A 20,472-nucleotide genomic window follows, 5' to 3' on the forward strand; every position below is an offset into this window, starting at 1 on the left:
ATTACACAATTAGTCATTCTAGAAAAAATAGCTTATGTTAATATTCATAAAATAAACATCGAAAAATGCATATTGTGACACGAAATATAAAAAAACTGAAAGTAAAATGCATCAAAATAAAAGTTTAAATAAACAAATCAGTTCACAATAATATACAAAAATGTTTCACTTTTAAATAGCTTTAGTGGCATGAGGTAAATAGAAATGCACTTACATTTCCTTTGTACACTTTAAAAGAACAACGCTAAAATTTCATCAAAGCATGAGATTAAAAGATTAACTCACTTTTCATCTTCAAAGCTAAAACAAAAAGCTAATAATCTCACAGGCCATAAAATGGTTTTGTTCTGTGGTTCAAAGAACTCAACCAACTTAATTTCTAAGTAAATCTCACTTTCAGTTCCCCAAGTTCTTTCTAACATTTTGGGCAGCTGTTTTTTCATTTGTAAATCAATAAACATTTAACAGGAATCAGAAATGAAAAGCTGTAATTCAGAACTCTCCAGGAAAATTTTAGTTCAAACTAAACTTTTAAACTTCCTTTTAAGTACTAAGAAAATTTTTAAATTGATAAGGAAAAGGTATTTCTCGCGGACAGCCAAGAAAAAGTAAGGAACTTTAGCAAATGTGGCTTCTAAAAATCTTTGAGATTTTTAAGACATCTTACTTGCGGTCATATTAGTAATTTATTGATTTCATTCTTAAAATTTGTATCAAAATAAAACAAACTGGCAGCATTAGATTACTTTGAAAAGTTTGTTTAATAGCTTTTGACTGACCAGTTAAAAGATATAAAAGACAGAAATAAAACATTTTGGTAACTGCTTCAATCAATTATTGAGAGTTTGGGTAACTAATTCATAACATTCAGTTACACCCATTAGCTTCTTCTAATGCTACTGATCCTCAATGCTACATTCACTGCTGCTATGTGACACTATCATTCAAATCTTAATGTGCCTTTAGTGTGGAACAATACCTCAACAATAACAGGTATTAATGACTTCAAAAGACAGACCAAGCTACTTTTAAAATGTCTCTTGTGTTTCTATACTAGATTTTGTTGATTTGAGAAATAGAGTAAGAATAAGGCTCAAGATCAGCAAAAGATGAGCTAAAGAGCACAGGCTACTATTAAAAATACTTTTGGAATAATTAAGAAGTTCACCTTTGATTTACCAGCTTTTTTCAGTGTAAGTTAACAAAAAACCATTTCTTTGTGTTCTCTGGACTTCCTATACTACTTGCCTACTTTATCAAGGTGATTTTCAATGTCATAAATTCTTTTAATGGAACAGATACAGAGAGCTGCTTTAAAGAAGTCTCTCAAGCTTCCTCTATTTCAGTCTTCTGAATAGAAAGAAATATTTTCATGGCCATGTAAAATTCCAATATGAAAAGATTACTTGAGCCTTTCCATGTTCAGACCAAGAGTAAATAAACCAGAGTAAATCTTAAAAGTTTATAAATGACAAGATCAGGTGGCTGGCTCATTCTTGTGTCTTCTAGACATACTGCATGGATCCATTCACCACTGCCTTCCACTGCAGATGCTGGCATGTGTGACAGATATCATCCATGAAGGCTCTGCTAGAAGAATTCCTTTTGCTGAAGAAGTATGATGTTTTACCAGTTGAAAGAAATCTGGGCAATTAGAGAATAAACCGGTCTCCCATTATCAAGATACCTGGAGTCACAGAAGGAATCCACCAAGGAAAAATGAAAACTTGCCAAAGGCACCAAGTTTACATTCTACCCACTGCAGATGATAAGAACTTCCTGGAATCAAATCCTACCCTCAGCATCAGAGAAACTAAGAGCAAACAATCTTAATACCATAGGGAAAATCTAGGGGATAGGCTCTTTTGCCACAAATATTATCCCCTAGGGACTAGAAAAATGACTTTTGAGTATATTAAATATAGCTTTCAGGATTATTATATCCTGAAACATATTCATACATATTTATTCTATAAAAGAATGAAGCCTAGATTTGACAGTAAAATCATGATGGTACAATCATTATATCTCTTAACATATCAAACATGAAGTCCTAACATTCGGGGTAGGAAAAGGACCAAAAAGTTCTCTAACAGTGTAGTATAATACCTGGACATCTGATCACATAAATTAACAGACCAGATGTCTTGTTTGCCCAAAAAATGAAAAAGTATTAAATTACAGAAATATAAGAGTACTTTAAAAGTCCACTAATACCATAAAGGCCAAAACAGGTAAATATTTCCTTTTTAAAATTCCTGTGGACTACATAGGTATTTACCAAATGACATGCCCAAATCATCCACTGCTTTAACTGTCTGGAGAGAAAATTTAATGAATTTCAGGTTTCTTTTTGAATGGGTACTAGTTAGCACTCTTAGAAAGACAAACTGCATCCCCACCTGGTTCTTACATGAACCCAAGGAGTTTACTAATAGAATGGGCAATGGAAGGACACTCCAATCGATAAATAAACCCAAGTAAATAATGGAAAGCACCCACTTGTTTATTATCCTTTCCCACTCTCTCCAGAAGCTGGATATTCTGTCTCCAAGGGTTCAGTAGAGAAAGTGGACCCCTGACGTCAAAAGCTCTCCGTGGTCTTGGCTGAATCTGTGGTTCTAGGATCACTCCTTGCACCTCTGGTAGGAGAGAAGCACTGAAATAGAGAGCTGAATATAGATTTAAGAAAAACTTCTTATTAAGAAATTACATTATCTGGTCATTTGAGTTTGTAATGGCTTATCCTCAGGATTAAAAAGCAGCTACCTTCGGGTATGCTTTCCTTAATGCCTTCTTAATTCGAATTTTAAAAGTCTGTCAACACAAATGTTTAATTCTTCAGAACAATTAAGAAGGGACCTGTATTGGTTTAAGCCATAACACACTCTGTGACAAACCACTCAACATCGAGTGGAAGACTGAACCAAAAAATAATAAATTATGACTGGAAATAAGATCATAGTTGTTGTAAGGGGACAGGGAAAACGCACTCAACCTCAGGGACACCAAAGGAGGAGTCCCAGTGAATTCTTCTATCAAAGAGAAGATGATGGAATGAAAAGCAGAAACAGTGTAATGAAGCATATTAATGGGAATACAACTAAACTTTGGGAATACCTAAGAAATTGAATTTGTTTCTAGGTTTTCAAATCTGTGCTCATTTAAAGAATTCATCACTCTAGGTCCATATTATAGCAACAAAAAGCTCAACTTGCATTTCTTCAAAGCTATGATTACTGTCATGAAAAAAGTGATTCTTCAAATCACTTATCTTTAAACTTGGGAGGGTAGAATAGCAGACACAGATAATGCAGATTCAAAACCTTTTTAAAAATGCATGATCATTTTTACTTTGGGTCAAGAAGGACCATGAATGATCATTAAGTGGCTATACAATGTAGAAATTAAAGCAGTAAGATATACTCAAATAACAGATGATGGCAAAGATACCAGAAAATAGTTAGCTTTATTATAAAAAGGTAAATGGGGAGGAGAAGGAAGTTCAAAGTACACAGTATCTCATCAAGGAAAAGCTGAAAGGAGAGTAAGACATGGAGATACATATTTATAGTTAACAGGTCTGCGGGACAAAATTTAACAGTACTACCTTTGGAAAACAGACCAATTATACTTGGTGATACAGAGTGATACAACCCTATTAAATTTCATTTATTGTTCTAAATGTAAAGGTGCTACATACCCTAGCTAAGGAATAGTTTGATGTCACAGTGTCCTCTACTAAGGATAAAATGCTATCACATAATCAATCTCCCTCTCACAGCAACTGTTTACGACAAAGAATCCTTACCTGTTAGTGGAACGAGGCTTGTGCTCTCTTGATCTCTATCAACCAACCAACAAGGGTTTTATCTCAGCACTAAGAAGGTAGCAATCAACCAAAGTTAGGGTTTTATGCCTTCACTTGTTCCTGGCTCTGGCAGCCAGTTTGGAATATAGCAAAAGCTGAAAAGGAATGGTTATTCCATTACCTAACAACATTCAGACTAAATTTTAAAAGCCTAAAAGATGAAAAGAACAAGCCAACCACCTGGTTAGAAAAATTATCCAATTCTACACACATGAGAAATGAAAACAGTTTGGCCTAAAAAATGAAAACCTGTAAATTTAACCATCAAATCTATGAAGTCAAAGGAAAGAAATGAAAAAAGAAATCTGAAAGCAGCAGCTGAAATTACCATTGAGCATAAGGTATCAAACAGATAACTGTGTAAGTATGCTATGATCTGACAGCTACTTTTTCTTTCATCATTAGTTTCCAGTGGATTTTAAGTCCTGAAGTCTCTCAGCATTGAAGAAACCCTTATTTTTAGATCAGGTTTTTAAAAAGTATCTTACAGAATTATCATACTGAGGAGGTATGTGAGGGATGATAAGAGTAAAGAAGCACAAATCAGAATAAAATAAAAGATCTGAAAGTCTTTTCAAGAGTCAAAAAAACTTATTAACAATGAACCACACTGGAGTTCTTAAGGGGCAGCTCCTCCACATGAGACAGACTTAACATTATGTTAGAGTTACCGCAGGGAACGCTTGCATAGCGCAAACAGGAGCTACTGAAGTGCTTTCAAATTATACAAACACCACTACTATAGTTTAGCAAAAATCATTTTCTTGACAAGTCATTCTTTTCCAACTATATAATGAAAATGAACAGCAAAAATTATCAAACATTTCTAGATTAATACAATAGTAAAAAGATTAGGTTACGTTTGTTAGAAATCATAAACAAAATCTGATTTTCCAAATTTCCCAGTTTTCCTTCATCTCTAAATTACTACTCAATAATAATACATAGCTGAATGAAAACACTGCAAAGAGGGAAAAGCCTATTTGAAATAAGAAATATGCCCGGCATATTTTTAATGAAAAAAAATTCCCTAGAAATCGTTATCTTATACACAGTAATATGGACTTTTACAATTTATTCTCCAGCAAGAACTGTTCAGTTAAACACCTCCAACACTTTCACCACACCATACAAATATACATTTAAAAAAATGCAACCTAACCCCAAAAAAGTATTAGGTCTGGGTTACAGAGCAAATTATACATAGATTGAGTCAAAATAGATCCATTTATCAACTTCTCCCAAGGGAGCTCACTTTCAGAATATCCAAAATTCCAACGTCTACATAAACATCCTCAGAATTAACCAAATCTTGCTACAAATATTTTGAGAGCCAGCATTTCCTTAAAGAGTGAGCCATTTATTAAGACTTAGGATTTAATAATATATCTTTACACAGAAAATGAACAGGTATTCTCAGAATGAGGTCCTTATTCAAATGAAGAATATGGGAATACTGAGGGAGATAAAAGGATACAGTAAAATCTTATCTAGCTACATGTTAATTAATTGCATTCTCCCATGTGTTTTATTAAAAATGATATGATCTAAACTTATTTATTTTACCTGAGAGGCAGAGAGAGGGAGAAGGAGGGTATAGAGAAGAAAGAAGGCAGGCAAGGGGGATGGAGAAGGGAAAGGAGCGGGAAAGGGGGTGAGAGAGACTGACTTCCCATCCACTGTTCACTCAGTCCAAGTCTCTCACATGGGTAGCAGAGACCCAACTATCTGGCCCATCACCTGCTGCCTCCCAGGGTGCACCAGCAGGATGCTGAAACCATGAGCACAACATAAATACTGACTTGAATTGCAGGCACCCCAAGCAATGTCTCAACAGGCTAGGATAAATGCCATCCTATGTGATATTTTCTGAGGAAAAAGCTTAAGTATTTGCACTGTAGGATTCGTATTTCAACTACTAGAGAATAAATTTCAGTTTAAACCTAACAAATCAGTAATGACAGGCTACCTCAAATGAAGTGTTTTAGGGCTGTTTTTCTGTCAATATATCAAAAATTTGAACATTTTTTATAAATACTTAAATCTTTAGATTCTTACTGGAAATTTATATTTAAATTATAAACAGTAAATATAGGTATTTCACATACAAATGTCACAAACATTTTTCTGAGATGTATATCAAATTAGACTATTTGCAATATTTTTCTAAATCAGCTTAAATAGCTTATGAGTTCTAAGCATTTCTAGAATTTAAAAAGGGCACAGCATTCTAATTACATTAAGCAACAAAACAGGGTAATCAATTTCTGCAAAAACTATGATTTTTAGTCACTTCTGATATAATTCACTGATCTTAAATTGACTTTGCCATTTTATAAATTTATAATTATTCATGAGCCTAGCACAATGGCTCAGTGGCTAAATCCTCACTTGGCATGCATGTGTTGGGATCCCATACGGGCGCCAGTTTGTGTTCCAGTTGCTCCACATCCCATTCAGCTCCCTGTTTTCCCAGGGAGGGAGGACCCAAAAAAGCCTTGGGACCATGCACCAACACGGAAGACATTGAAAAAGCTCCTGGTTTTGGATCAGCTAAGCTCTGGCCATTGTAGCAACTTGGTCAGTAAACCTGCAAATGGAGTATCTTTCTGTAAATCTGCCTTTCCAATAAAACTTTTAAAAATCTTAAAAAATTTCTAACTATTCATAAAATGACATTCTACATAAGCTGGAAATATGATGTAAAATTTGTTACCTACTTATCTTTTAATTGTTCATTCTTACTGATTCTAAGGCACTTCTAAAAAGGAAGGAAATTCTTAGGGCCAGCACAGTGGCTCAACAAGTTAATTCTCTGCCTGCAAGAACTGGCATCCCACATGGGTGCTGGATCCTACCCTGCTGGTCCACTTTCATTCCAGCTCCCTGCTTGTGGCCTGGGAAGCAATGAAGGATGACCCAAAGCCTTTGGACCCTACAACCACATTGGAGATGCAGAAGATCCCGGCTTCAGATCAGCTCAGCTCTGCCCGTTGAGACCACCTGGGGAGTGAACCAGAGGATGGGAGCGCACTCTCTATTTCCCCCCCTGTAAAAATGCAGTAGAAGGAAGGAACATTATAACTGAAGCAGTCTCTGTATCTCCAGTCCTCAGGGAAACGCTTGGCACACTCAGTTGATAATTCAGTACATGTTTTACAAAGTCTACTAATTAAGAAATAATTTTTTAAAAAACGGAAAATTTTCATGGCTATTTAAAGAAGATACAAAAGCCTAAATTTTTATAGGTTAAAACTTTCACTGACTTTCATTCTCTCTCTGGGGGTGTCACCAACTTCAAGAATTTTTTTAGTATGGTAAGTGGAAACTCCAAAAGTTATTATCTTGAAATGTCACAAATCTTACTGAAATCGTAACACTACATATTTCTGATGTTCTTTTCCAGAGATTAGCAAGTAGTAAGAAAACAAACCAGATTCTTGCCAAAGCATGCAGTTTTCAAAGCTTTAATTTCAGAAAAGTTAGACTTCTCCCCTCCAAAACAAATACCCTTGCTCCTCAGGAATAGTTAACTGAAATATTATACTGATTCTAGAGGGAAAGACTACTTTTAAATGGGAAATTATATATGTAATATATATAATGCTATATATATATTTTATATATATATAGTACCAAATGGGATATCCCTTTAAAAAAAAGAAGGAAGCCTGGAAATTAAAGGGATTCCATTATATTTGGGAGATAAAAGACTGAATCGTGGGAAACAGTTTAGCAAAACAAGACAGCTATAATGAAACAGAAAAATCCAACTACCATACTACTTTCGAGCAAATATCTAACCAAATTTCATTATTTTCTGCCCATCTTTTGGACAAGATACCATCCAAAATATCATTTGCATTTAAGTTACTCAAATATCTAGCATTCTTAGAAGCAGTCGATAGCTAATCTGAATGTTTCATGCCTTATTAATATGTAACAGAGAGGAAAAGAATTCACAATAAAATATATTTTTAGGACAGTTACTAACTAGGGAATAAAAGATAACAGGCAGTCATTAAAATTGTATCTGCCTAAATTATACTGAATATTAAGGAGGAGAAAAACCATCAGGATCAACATGATGAAATTAAAGCACTTAAACTTGCCATTTAGTTCTTTATATGCAAAAAAGGACTCAATAAGCCTTTAACATAATTTTAAAATGTTATTTAAAAATTAAGCTAAAGAAGGCTTGGGTATTTGGCAAAAATAGTAATTTGTGAAAATAACTAAGAAAACCTGTTAATTACTCTAGTAAATGCATCATTCAAAGTAACTTTCATTAGTTTTACTTCTCTAGGATCTTCTTTGATTGATTTTTTGTTTAAAGACTTACTTATTTGAAAGACAGAGTTACATAGAAAGAGGTTTCCATCTGCTGGTTCATCCCCCAAATGGCTCATAGTGGCCCAAATGGGTCTAACCAAAGCCATCTCTTCCATGCAGACGGAAGGAGTCCAAGTATTCAAGTCCTAATCCACTGCTTTCCCCAACGGTGCATTAGCAAGGAGGTGGATTTTAAGTGAAGCAGACAGGACTCAAAGGGGAACTCACAACTTAACCTGCTGAACTACAATGCCAGCCTTCATAGATCAACTGCTTGTTTATTCACCTGCCATGAGATAGGTGGCTTTGTTCTTTAATGCTTAGTATATTCTGAAGTACACATAAGGCATTTTCACAACAGAATTATTTCTACTATGCTTTTTTTGAAGATCTTTGGTTGTACTACAATCATAATGGGTACATTCAGAAAAAGATGAATATAAAAGATTATAGCAAGAAAGGCACCTTAAGTTTTACGAATTAGGTTGCTGTAACCTTAATTTTGGGATTATTATCCATTTATGAAACTAACATGAAAACCAAAAGAAAAAATTGTTAAAAATTCAAGTTAAAATGTACCAGTCAAGCCAAGAATATCAATCAAAAATTGATGGGTAGTAGAAACAGTATTTACACTGTATTAAAACATTTCTGTGAGACATTTGTTAATTACAAAGGGGAAAAAATAGTAACCTGACAGTTTATAAGCCTGGTAGTCACCTCTCTTAACCAAAGGATCAAGAGGGACACTATCAGTTAGACTGCAAATCGGTACCACGTAGCTCCTAATAATGCACTGATGAAGAAACACCATCTCTTCTGTGGCACTCCTGCCAAAGATGTAGAATTATTTTTGATTAGACATTTGATATAAAATCACTCTGAGCATCAGAAAATAACAGACAAGTTGAGGGCAGAGCTAAACAGCTATTACTCCACTCAAGGCATGAAATACAGAGAACCAACAAGTAATGTCCTGCAAGAGGCAGGACAACCAAGTACCACAGGAGATCCTTGCCTGATTCTCAGTCTAGAACACCACTGTTTAATGGAGAGCATTAAAAATAAAAAAAAAAAAAAACTGATAGCCTCGTTAATGCTAATTCCTACAGCTGTACCATGGGTACACAAGTATAAGGTACAAACATTAGGGAAATCTGGGTGATATGTATATGGGAAAATTGTGTACTATATTTTGCAAATTGAGACTAGAACTATTTCACAATAACATTTTATTTTAATTAACAAAGGTCCTAAAAAAATTTCCATACTGGACACACATGAAGAATGTCCTGGCAATTATGTTTGTCATTCAAATGAAAAGTTGAGCATTAATCTTTCATGGAAATGACAATGTTGTGGCATGCCCTGTTCTAATTTCAGAGTGTAGCCACTTGATAACAGTCATTTTTTGTTTGTTTTCTTTGGTAGTTTTCTATACAGAGAATTTTAATTCAGAAGAAATTATCTGGATTAAAAAGAAAAAAATTCTGCCTGCAAACAGGAAAACTGTTATTATCTCTGTTTAAAATAAGTTCAGAAATTAACTCTAGGCTACAGCATATACTGGATTAACAGATGGATCAAAAAATTTTCCCAAATTATACTACCATGTTTGTATTTTTATTCTACATTTGAAAAATGGAAGGCTTTTAACTTTTCTCTACAAGAATTTCCATAAAGAGCTTAATGTCATCATGCACACTCCTCTTACTTACTTTTATTATAATTCAAGATAAAACTCCAAAATAATGTTTTCACTTATAAAGTTGGTTATAAGCAAATATTACTTTTTGCTGTATATATTTGTTAAGAGCTTACTACATGTAAAGTGATACCTTACACTCCTGATATGTACTGACTTACTCAATCCTAACAACTCTATGGTATCTGTATTTTAGCACTATTTCCACACCTTCTCCCATAAAGAAAGGAAGGCACAAAGAAAAGTTGAGGAAATCACCTAAGAACACATACCTGGTAAGCTAAAGCACAGCAAATTCAAAGAAGTGTTCACTAAGATTCTGAGTCGTAATTTATTTATGCTTTTCCTGACATTTTAATTAACAATCACAAGTGTTTCTTTTTACTCAGTCTATGAGAAGTGCTAGAATAAACATACTATTTTATGTAGAATTCTGAAATTCAATTTCATTTAAACATACATCAGTTGACAACTGTTTGTTCTGCCGTTTCTATCAACCTACCAAAGCTTGATAAGGAATAAACTTTAAAATAAAGTGTAACAAATTTAACAACTCAGAATCAGCCACATAAATAATCTAGGAACAGATGTTTCTACTGAACTCAAAAAGGCTATATTTAACACAATCTTCAAATAAAAAATCCCTCTAACTTTTAAGTATCTGCAAAAAGATTTTTTTTCTAATTAAAATTTGTAGATTACATATTTTGTATCTATTGACTTGCCTAAAAAATGTATAGAACAGTATTTTAAACATATAACAATTTCATACTTTAGTAAGCCTGTATTAATATAACACAGACTAACCACAGATTAAATCATTTGTTCAAAGTATAAACTCCTAATCTGGAAACAAAAATTGGATTCAGAACTCAAGTCTATTACTTGAGAACAAGCCACTTTATTGCAAAACAGAATTATCTTGCAAGAATATTGTAGTTAACCTAAACTTCAATATATTCCAAATGTTATTTACAGATGGCTTACGATGTTTCTACTCAAATTCTTCTATATATAAAGACCAACAGGACATTCTCTTTCTCATTTCACTTAAGTCTAACAAAAAGATCAGCATAAATATATTAGACATCTGCAAAAGAGCTTAATGCAATATTCTATGTAAGAACAAGATACGATGTATTCTTTACCAATAAAGTGGTTTTTTCCAAACCCAGAGTTTATCTACCCACAAATAATTCTTTCAATCCATTCTATTACAACTTGCATAGAAAAAAAATTATCTATTTATCTTATTGACTAGTCACAGCTTTATTGCATAACTCTTCCTACTTTCCAAATACTTAGGAAATAAAATTTTGATAATGCATTTCAGAAAAGAAAAATAACATTAAAAATTGTAAAAAGCTATGAAAGGGAAAAAAAATCACCACCAAACTGACTCTTAAAAAATATGATTTAAGAGATATGTGGAATTGAAGTAAAACTTCACCAATGTCCTAACAGACTTTAATAGTCCAAGTTCTTTCCTTAGAAAATCGGATGTGTACATGTGAATAGACCTCTAATAAGAAACAAAACTAATGCACCTTTCTTCATATATTATTGACAACCTCACTCCATTCTCCCTCCATAATTTCAACCAAGGGGCTGTAGCAAAGGCTCAATTGGCTAATACTCCTCCTTGAAACACCAGCTTCCCATACAGGTGCAGGTTCATGTCTCAGCTGCTCCACTTCTGATCAGCTCCCTGCTTATAGCATGGGAAAGCAGTAGAGAACAGCCCAAAGCCTTGGGACCCTGCACCCACATGTGAAACCCAGAAGAAGCTCCTGGCTCCTGGTTTCGGAACGGTTCAGCTCTGGCCATTGTGGCCTTTTGGGGAGTGAACCAGCAGATGGAATATCTGTTTCCTTTCCTCTACATAAATATGCCTTTCCACCAAAACTAAATAAATCTAAAAAAAAATTTTTTGACCAAACTAATACTTAAAAGTCTCTAGCTTACAAGACTCTAGCTTCCTGTCGCTTCATGATGCTCCATCTTAGAGGCATTCCCAAAACAGTAAAAAAAAAAAAAAAAATCCACTCCTAATTTACCAGTGTATCTTCAGAAACATGTCCAATGAACACATTTTTTGACCTCTTATTAAAATCCCCCAAAAATTTCAACATCTGTCATTAGGGTTTTACATCCCTTTTTGTACTTAGTTGTATCCATTTCTTAAGTGTCACATTTGAAATGAATAAATAAAACGTACAATTGGCTCCCCTACTCAGTTAAACTAACTCTGCAAGATTAGAAACAGAACATCAAGTGAGTATAATATTTTAACTGATAGCAAATTAGAGCACAGAACAAATTCTGACTAGCTTCCCTATCTTGAACGTTTAGAAATCAACTAGCTCTAACCCATTTACAGATTTCCCCAAGATCTGCAAGTCATGTACAAAGACAGTGTTCATTAAATGAGCCTCTAAGTATGTCAGTGTCGTACCTCTTAAAAATGTGCCTAAACATCTGTTGTTAGATGTCCACTTGGCACAAAAAGACTCTCACATGACATTTACACTTTCGTTTCATTTCCAGTAAGAATCATATGCTTACAGAAAACAGACTAGTAAACCGAGAGGATAGAATACCTCTCAGTTACCATAGAATAAGTACAGATCAGCTCCAGTGAGGTCTGGTATCACTTTATATGACCCAGGATATTTTTGATATACAAAGGTAGGCAAAATTAACATTCCCTAATGTGTATTTCAGGAGATAGCGATTTTCAGGTTAGTAGCACATGTGGAATGATGAATCAAGTAGGGTTTAATAAAATTGTTTCTTAGAACTGCCCAGTTTTCAATAAATATGTAGTGTCAACTTCCATGATGTATATAAGAGCATGCTCCAAAACTACTGTACCACAAAACTATTTTGTTTCATCTGAACTATTATCATACAAACTCTGGTTTTGAAATTTCATACTTGATTTCAAAATCCAGTTCAATAAATCTTCGAAGCTTAAAAAACCATATACTAACTTCATTATCTTATTTTAAAAAAATCAATTAACCTCATTCATCTTAAGGAAATAATTTTCAGTTATTATGTTGGCCTGAGCTTGGATCAGATAGTCTTCAAGGCATTAAGCCCATCTAAAACAGTCTTTAGAAGAAGTTTGAACATCACTTGATTAGGGTATGGCTTCTATTCTAGAATATTAAACTCTTACATGACACATTTAAGTATCTAACCCCTATTACGGAAAAAGTGACAGGCTACTATGTCACAACTTTCAATTTTTTTGTTAAGAATTTCAAAGCAGATCTTAAATAACCAGATATAATATATTCTTAATGTAGAAAAACTAGGCACTAATGTCTCTACCATGTGATGAACTGAGTTTTCTCATACATCTAGAATGATGGTACCAAATATATTATTATTATGCGGAACTGATTTCATAGTCATTCCTCTCTCACTGGAGATTAATTCCCTTATGAAACTCCAGGTGAGAATGCCACAAAGATTCTTTAGGACATGGAATCACCAATACAGAAGGTTATACTATTCAGAGATTTCAAACAGGACTTAAAATAGGAACTACTCTTACTGGGCACAGCAGCAAGAGCAGCCACCATTTAGAGCTACCAAGAAAACTGAAGCAAGTGCACTTGGAGCTTATCTCCTTGAATCCTCCAACAAAACGCAAAGGTAGCCATTACTCTTGCCTCGCAAGCAAGAAAACTTGGCTTAAGAAAGATTGACTTACAAAGGTCAAAAATGATGCTATAACAGAACAAAAGTAGATACCAGGCTACTGTTCATTAAAACTCTACCTCATTATGCTTTATGCTGATCAATCTACAACCTTGATTAATCTAACTTGAAAAGTTGTGCATATCACATACTGGATAATAAATGAGCATAATATAACTTAATTTGGATAATTCAAGAAGATACATCAGATCTTATAAATGCTTCAAAACTCTTAAAGCCAACCATGTGATTTTTTTCTTTGTATCGTTAATGCTTTTGCTAAATAATCATTCAATAAATATTTTGAGGGCCAAATGCAGTAGCCTAGTGGCTAAGGCCCTTGCTTTGCATCTGCTGGGATCCCATTTGGGTGCCAGTTTGTACCCCAGCTGCTTCACTTCCCTTTCAGCACCCTGTTTGTGGCCTGGGAAAGCAAGTAGAGGAAGGTCCAAAGCCTTGGGACCCTGCATCCACATGAGAGACCCGAAAGCAGCTCCTGGCTTCAGATTGGCTCAGCTCCAGCCATTGCAGCCACAGAGGAATAACAGGGGGGACCAAGGACTCAGGGCAGGGAGAGATAAATAAATAAATGATTTTGTAAAATACATCATCATAACAGCAAAGAGAACAGGAGTTCTGTTAAAAAGCATTATGAGCAAATGGTCATTTGGTCTAGAATCTTCAGTTCTGCCAATCTTATGTAAATTTATAAGAAAAAAAAGTAATGTGAATATCATTTACTTTCAGCAAGTATCAACTGTATTTCTCCTGAAAAAAATTAAGGTGCGGTGTTATGGCTCACAGCTATGTAATTCAGATATGGAGCATGGCATCCAGTTTCAAAATCTCATTCCTTCCTCTGTACATGCTGACTCTACCCTTCCTTTCTGGAATCTCAAAATATGCAAAATTCCTAACAATTAAATATAACCAGCGATACAAATGCATACATCCTGCTGTCATCAGAGAGTCTTTAATGAATGGCAGATCCTTAGAGGAAAATTATGCAACAAAGCTGTATAATCGGCCAAACCCTTTATTTTAGTAATCTACAGTAAGATAGAACATATCCCAAAATAAGAATTGGCTCCATGCACAACTCTAAAAGAGAAACTTAGATGACCTTTGAACAAGGGAAGGCCTTTCAAAAAGAGGAAGAAAATAAAGATTAAACAGATGGTAAGTTTATCAGCACCTGAGCAATGGACAGCACCATAGCCCAAACCAGGAATCCTCACATAGCTCACCTCACCTGGCAGCCAAAGGAATATATTCAAACAGCACGAGAGAACTTAAAAAAAAATTCATGAAGGGGCTAACACTGTGATACCTACAGCCCACAGGAGTTCAGGTCCCAGGCGCTTCACTTCTGATCCAGCTGTTTCCCTCGCTACAATTCCTCCTCTTAAACAGGTATTTTTTAAATAATGCACAGAAAACAGAAATAAACGCTTATTCTCGTGCATATTTGAGATCCATGCATATGAGGGATTTAGAACATTTGTGCTAAATGCACACAAAAACTAGTACATTTCAAGATTTTTCTTGCACCAAAATAATCCTGTCTTTTAATTCCATTTTAAAGTGTCTACATATTTCTTATACACATGGCTTTATTTTGTGAGAGCAATTTCAAGCAGTTTTTTAAGACCTCACATTCCAGAGCTGTGTTCCAAAGGATTAAGCTACCACTGTTCAACCCTGGACAGGTGGAATCTCACCAAATGTGAACTAGAAACTTATCTCCCTACCTTTGCTGATTGAGTACAATGTCATTGATCCAAACCACTTTTTTCAGATGGCATGGGCAAAAAGAATTTACCTCTACTTCTACCACTGAGGACACAGAATTCACACCCAGTTAAAGGATGAAGCAACTAATATCCCAAGTACCTTTCGAGAACACAGCACTGATCAGGATATTCCACTGCACCACTAAATAGGGTCCTCCAGTCCATGTCCAATTAAGTACAGACTTCTCAGTCCTACATTTTAGGGCTTTATCTTCTTCTCTACAAACACATCTCAAACTCTGTACCTTTTGGTCTGTTTTCTCCACAAACGTGATTTACAAATCCCAATACTACCAAACTTCTCAAACTGACTCCCAGTGCTACTTTAGCAGCATCTCTCCTAACACATCTTTGCTATTTTGTCTTTACTGACATTAATCATCTCTCATCTACTGGATTTCTATCCTAAACTATTCCTTAAAATATTATTTAAACTTACAAAAATAGAAATATCCCAAAATGAATTAAAAATAGGTGATTTTTTAAAAAAAACTGAATCAAAAAGACCAAAACTTGTAGGAGAGTAGCTAAAGGAACCTGTCTTTTTTTTTTTTTTCATACCAACTCCCCCAACACAAACACCCACACCGGCTTACTTGTTGACTCCAATAGTAGGATCTCAGTATGCACAAGGGACTGTACCCCTCTGATACCAAAATCTGTAATGTTCATTTCCCTTATACAAAATGGCACAGTATTTGTATGTAATCAATGCACATACTATTGTACAAGTCATGTCTAGATTACCGATAATAATACATTATCATATATTACTATAACACACATCTGTAAAGAGTTGCTATGTGAAAGTTGCTATGCATTGTTTGGGGAATGTTTTTGTTTTCCTAATATTAATATTAGTTCAATTTTATTTGAATTTCCTTTTACAACTGTTATATTTGAAACACATCTGCTATGGATTACAGATAGATAAACCATATGGAAACATTAAATTTCTAAAATTCCTACTTTAAATTTGCAACCATTTATCCTCCGACCTTTAAAATACTAGCTGTGGATAATACATTTTTAGGGGGAAATTACGTTTCGGGTCTGTTTGGAAGAGAAGGTAGGGAGGAGACTACAGGTATTCTTGCTGTTTTTAAGAAATTGAGAACTATGCTAACCAAGGTCACTCTGTACTGACTCATTTTACAACAGAAGTCACTATCCTCATTTATTTCCTTCATTCATTAACAAGTAGCAGAAAAACTGTACTTCATAACTGATCTTTCCTGCTCCCATACAAATCAACCTAGAGTTCCTTCCAACTAACATTCCTTGACCACAATCTAGTCAACAAATGCTGAGGGACAATCACTTCCCAATTCAACCTCAGTCATTTCCTACCATATTTGTCTTACTGTTGCCCTAAGCTTTTCATACACAACACACTCCAGTTTATTAATATGTCCTCCCAGAAACATTCTCCCTCATCCCAAAGCTTTTGAAAAGTCAGTTCAAACAGCTCTTTCCTTAACAAAGATCAACTCTATTACCTAGAAGCTTGGCCTATGTCATTCTAGAAACCAGAATCCCACTTACAGTCTAAGAAACATAACAGAGAAAAAACTTACTTCTTTAAACTTGTTCCTTTATGTATAAAACTTATTCAAGATTTCAAGATTTTCAAGTTTAAATTTCTTTGTAATTTCATAGTTATTTAAAATTTATTTAGAGCCAGCATGATGGCATATCACATAACACTCCATTTGTGGTGCCAGCATCCCACATTGGCAGTGGTTTGTGTTCTGGCTGCTCCATTTTTGATCCAGATTCCTGTTTATGGCTTGGAAAAGTAGCCCAGGATAGCTCAAGTTCTTGGGCCCCTGCAGCCATGCTGCAGACCAGAAAGAAGCTCCTGGCTTCAGACCAGCTGAGCTTGCTTCACCACTGCGGCCATTTAGGGCGTGAACTAGTGAATGAAAGGTATTTCTCTCTCCTTCTCTCTGTAAATCTGCCTTTCAAACACAAATAAATAAATTTTCAAAAAGTGTTACTCAACCCTTACCTTGTTGTATAACTTTTTCGAGTATGATCTTATACTCTCCTTGAAGATGAGAACCATGTTTGGTTTTACCTTTGCCTACATCATTACTGGATACAATGATTTACATCTACCATTCTGCAAAGTATTATAGGCATTTGATAGATAAGGGTGAGAATTTAATACAACTAGTAACAGAAAAAAGTAAGCCTTGACCTTGTTTTATCAAAACAATTGCGTACCTAATAGCAACAATATGGCAAAATATTTGGCAATAGCTAAATCCCTATCCTGGATGTTGATTTTTTTTTTTATTCTTGCATGTCTGAATTCACTTATTCAATAGCTATTTCAGAACTAAGAATTTAACAGTATACCAGACAAGACCCTGGCTGTCATAAATCCTGCTTTTCAATACAAAAAAAAATGACGTCTCCACCCAAGTTCTGAGATTAAACCAAGAGTATTCTGATGACTTGCTTAACACTTCTGCATATCATGGTTTGAATGTGATTTTTTTCCCCTCCAAAATTTACATCAAATTTGACTGTCATTGTGGTAGTGCTGGGAGGTGGCACCTTTAAGATTAGGTTCTTAAAAAGGATTAATGCCTTTCTCACGGGTCTGGGTTACAAATATTACCAGACTTTGTTGTTATAAACAGGGGCAGCCCCTCAAGTTTTCCACCTGCCTGCCCCTCTTCTTTCTGTCAGGAATTGAAGCAGCACCAGGCATGTAGCAGATACAGTTCCCAAAGCAGAATTCCCAACCTCCAGAACAATGAGCCCAAGTAAACCTCATTTCTTTATAAGTTATCCAGACTAATATATTGTTAATTCCAGCAACGTGCAATTCATTTCAACTGACTTGAGGGAACAACAGCACACACTGATTTTGATCATATGCTACAGGAACAATAAGGTCACTATAACACCATATACTCCAGAACCACAGCACCTATTTTATATCTTAGCTCCCACCTACTAAACTTGAAAAAGGCATTCAATTTCTCTATACCTTAGTTTCCTCACATGTGAAGTGGGGATAACAATGGTACTCATGGCTTATAAGGACGTTCTGAGATTTAAACAAACTAATAGTTTAAGACTACAGTGCTTAAAACAATCTGAAGTGTAAGTAATTCTAAATTATTCCTACTCTATTACTGTTAGTACTATTACTAAATTGTTGTAGAGTCTACAAATAGGCTAAAAATAGCATAAAAGAAATAAAATAATTACAGGCTAAAAAATTTATTTTAAACTCAGTACTAAAACATACCAATACCATATGACATAGAAAATTTAATGGTAAATACTACTTCAACTTCAAGTGCTATCTTCACAGCACTACTTATATTCCTAGTGAATATAAATTTAAGAAAGTAGAGTAACAAAATTAAAGACTAGATAAACTGGGAGAGAATCAAGAGTCATCAACAATTAACAATTTAAAGGTGGGCCAGTACCATGACTCGACAGGCTAATCTTCCACCCTGTGGTCCGAGCATATCATATGTGCACTGGCCTAAGTCCTGCTTGCTCCAACAACTCCCTGCTAACTAATGTTCCAGTACCCACACGGGAGATCTCGATCAAGTTCCAGGCTCCTGGCCTTCAGCTCCACTCCGCTCCAACCACTGCAGGCATTTGGGGAGAGAGTCAGTAGATGGAAGATCTGTCTCTCCCTTTAATTTTGCCTTTCAAAATGCTAAAATAAATCTTTAGTAAAACAGAGAATCATTATACAGCAAATGGCTGGGTCAACCAAAAGCAGATAAAAGCAAAAGTAATAAGGGTAATTCCAATACTGAACTAAGTGTAAGATTCTTTTGTTTCATTCATGCCAGAAACTTTTTCACTGGCATAAACATAAATAAATGAGGTAAACATAACAGGAATATTTATGAGAAGCAGCAACTAAGCATTTTTTTTGGCACACAAATACAGTATAAAGCAAAAGCAAACCAACTGATTTCCAACATCTCTACTAAAAAAACATAATAATGATGTTATATGATCATGTGTAAGAACTTAATTATCTTTAAAATCTATCATGTTTTATTACACCAATATTAACATTCTATTTCTTCATTAAGCTGCTTTTTACTGAGTATCTATTATCTATCAGGAACTGAAATAGGTTTTGGATATATGATAGCAAATCACACATCCCTACTCATGATGTTTAAAGTGATCAGATAATTACAAAAAACAAAAATGAAAGAAAACAGCAAGTACTATTAAACTGTTAACAATGAACCCAAATTAAACTGATGTCAGAGAACATCTCTCAAAAAGTGAGTTAAGTTATCAGCAATGGAGCACAGGTAGCACAGGGGATAGAAGATATTTAGGCTAAACGATCAGCATGTGCAGAGAGGCTTAATGGAAGAAATAAGAACTAATGGTAAGGTCAGAAACTGTGAAAGAAGATCAAGCGCAGCAGACCACAGAAGAAAGGGGAGAGGAGAATACGATACAAGGCGAGGAGTAAGCAAAGAATCAAAGTAATTACCTTAAAATAAATGCCAAGCCTTAAAGCGACAAAGTGAGTTACCTGAACAGAGTTCTATTTCAAGAAAAGCATTCTGACGGCAAGATGTCACATTAACTAAAGACATCTGAGTGAGTCCTGATGTTAAACTTAACAGTTGTGGCAGTGAAGACTAAATAAAAGATGAATTCATGATGATCCTGAAGTAATGATCAGGATGTGAAGGCTGAGAAGGAACTACCAAGAATGAGTCCCAGGTTCTAAAGGCTAAGACTGATAATGAGCAAAAGAAAAACTAACAAAGGAAACCTGAGAGGTCAGGTCATCATCAAAGGTTACACATCTGACCTGCAGAGACTAAGAACATGGGCAGAGATATTCAGGGGGCAATCCAAGGCTCAAGAAAGCCTGCACCAGCAAGATGCCTTCAGGAATCGATAGCACATAGATTCTAGCACACCACAGTCTCAACACAGCAAAGGAATCTGAAACCCAGACTGAAGTAAAAAAGATGGGACGACAGGATGAATATATCACACACAAACAAAAAGAGTGAATGTTTTAGTAAGGTAAACAA

At 34.9% G+C, this 20,472-nt stretch overlaps 1 protein-coding gene across 10 annotated transcripts in view; it reads right to left on the bottom strand.

Annotated features, from left to right (window-relative positions):
* The window catches only part of TSC22D1 (TSC22 domain family member 1), a 119,700-nt gene that overhangs the window by 88,863 nt on the left and 10,365 nt on the right, over positions 1–20,472 (bottom strand). The window contains exons 3-4 of one of the 10 annotated variants that reach the window (XR_009246400.1): positions 3,812–3,966; positions 41–2,672 (exon numbers count right to left, since the gene is read on the bottom strand). The exons of 3 other annotated variants lie outside the window; for them this stretch is intronic. Coding sequence is in view for 2 of the 7 variants with exons in the window: in XM_058670716.1 (XP_058526699.1) it covers positions 2,585–2,672 (88 nt within the window). In the remaining 5 variants the exon portion in view is untranslated. Of the gene's footprint in view, positions 1–40; positions 2,673–2,718; positions 3,967–20,472 lie in introns of those variants that run through there. 6 more of the 10 variants (XR_009246398.1, XR_009246399.1, XR_009246397.1 and 3 more) reach the window with 6 other exon arrangements.

The sequence above is a fragment of the Ochotona princeps genome, chromosome 12 (assembly GCF_030435755.1).
Source record: "Ochotona princeps isolate mOchPri1 chromosome 12, mOchPri1.hap1, whole genome shotgun sequence".
NCBI classification, from domain to species: domain Eukaryota; kingdom Metazoa; phylum Chordata; class Mammalia; order Lagomorpha; family Ochotonidae; genus Ochotona; species Ochotona princeps.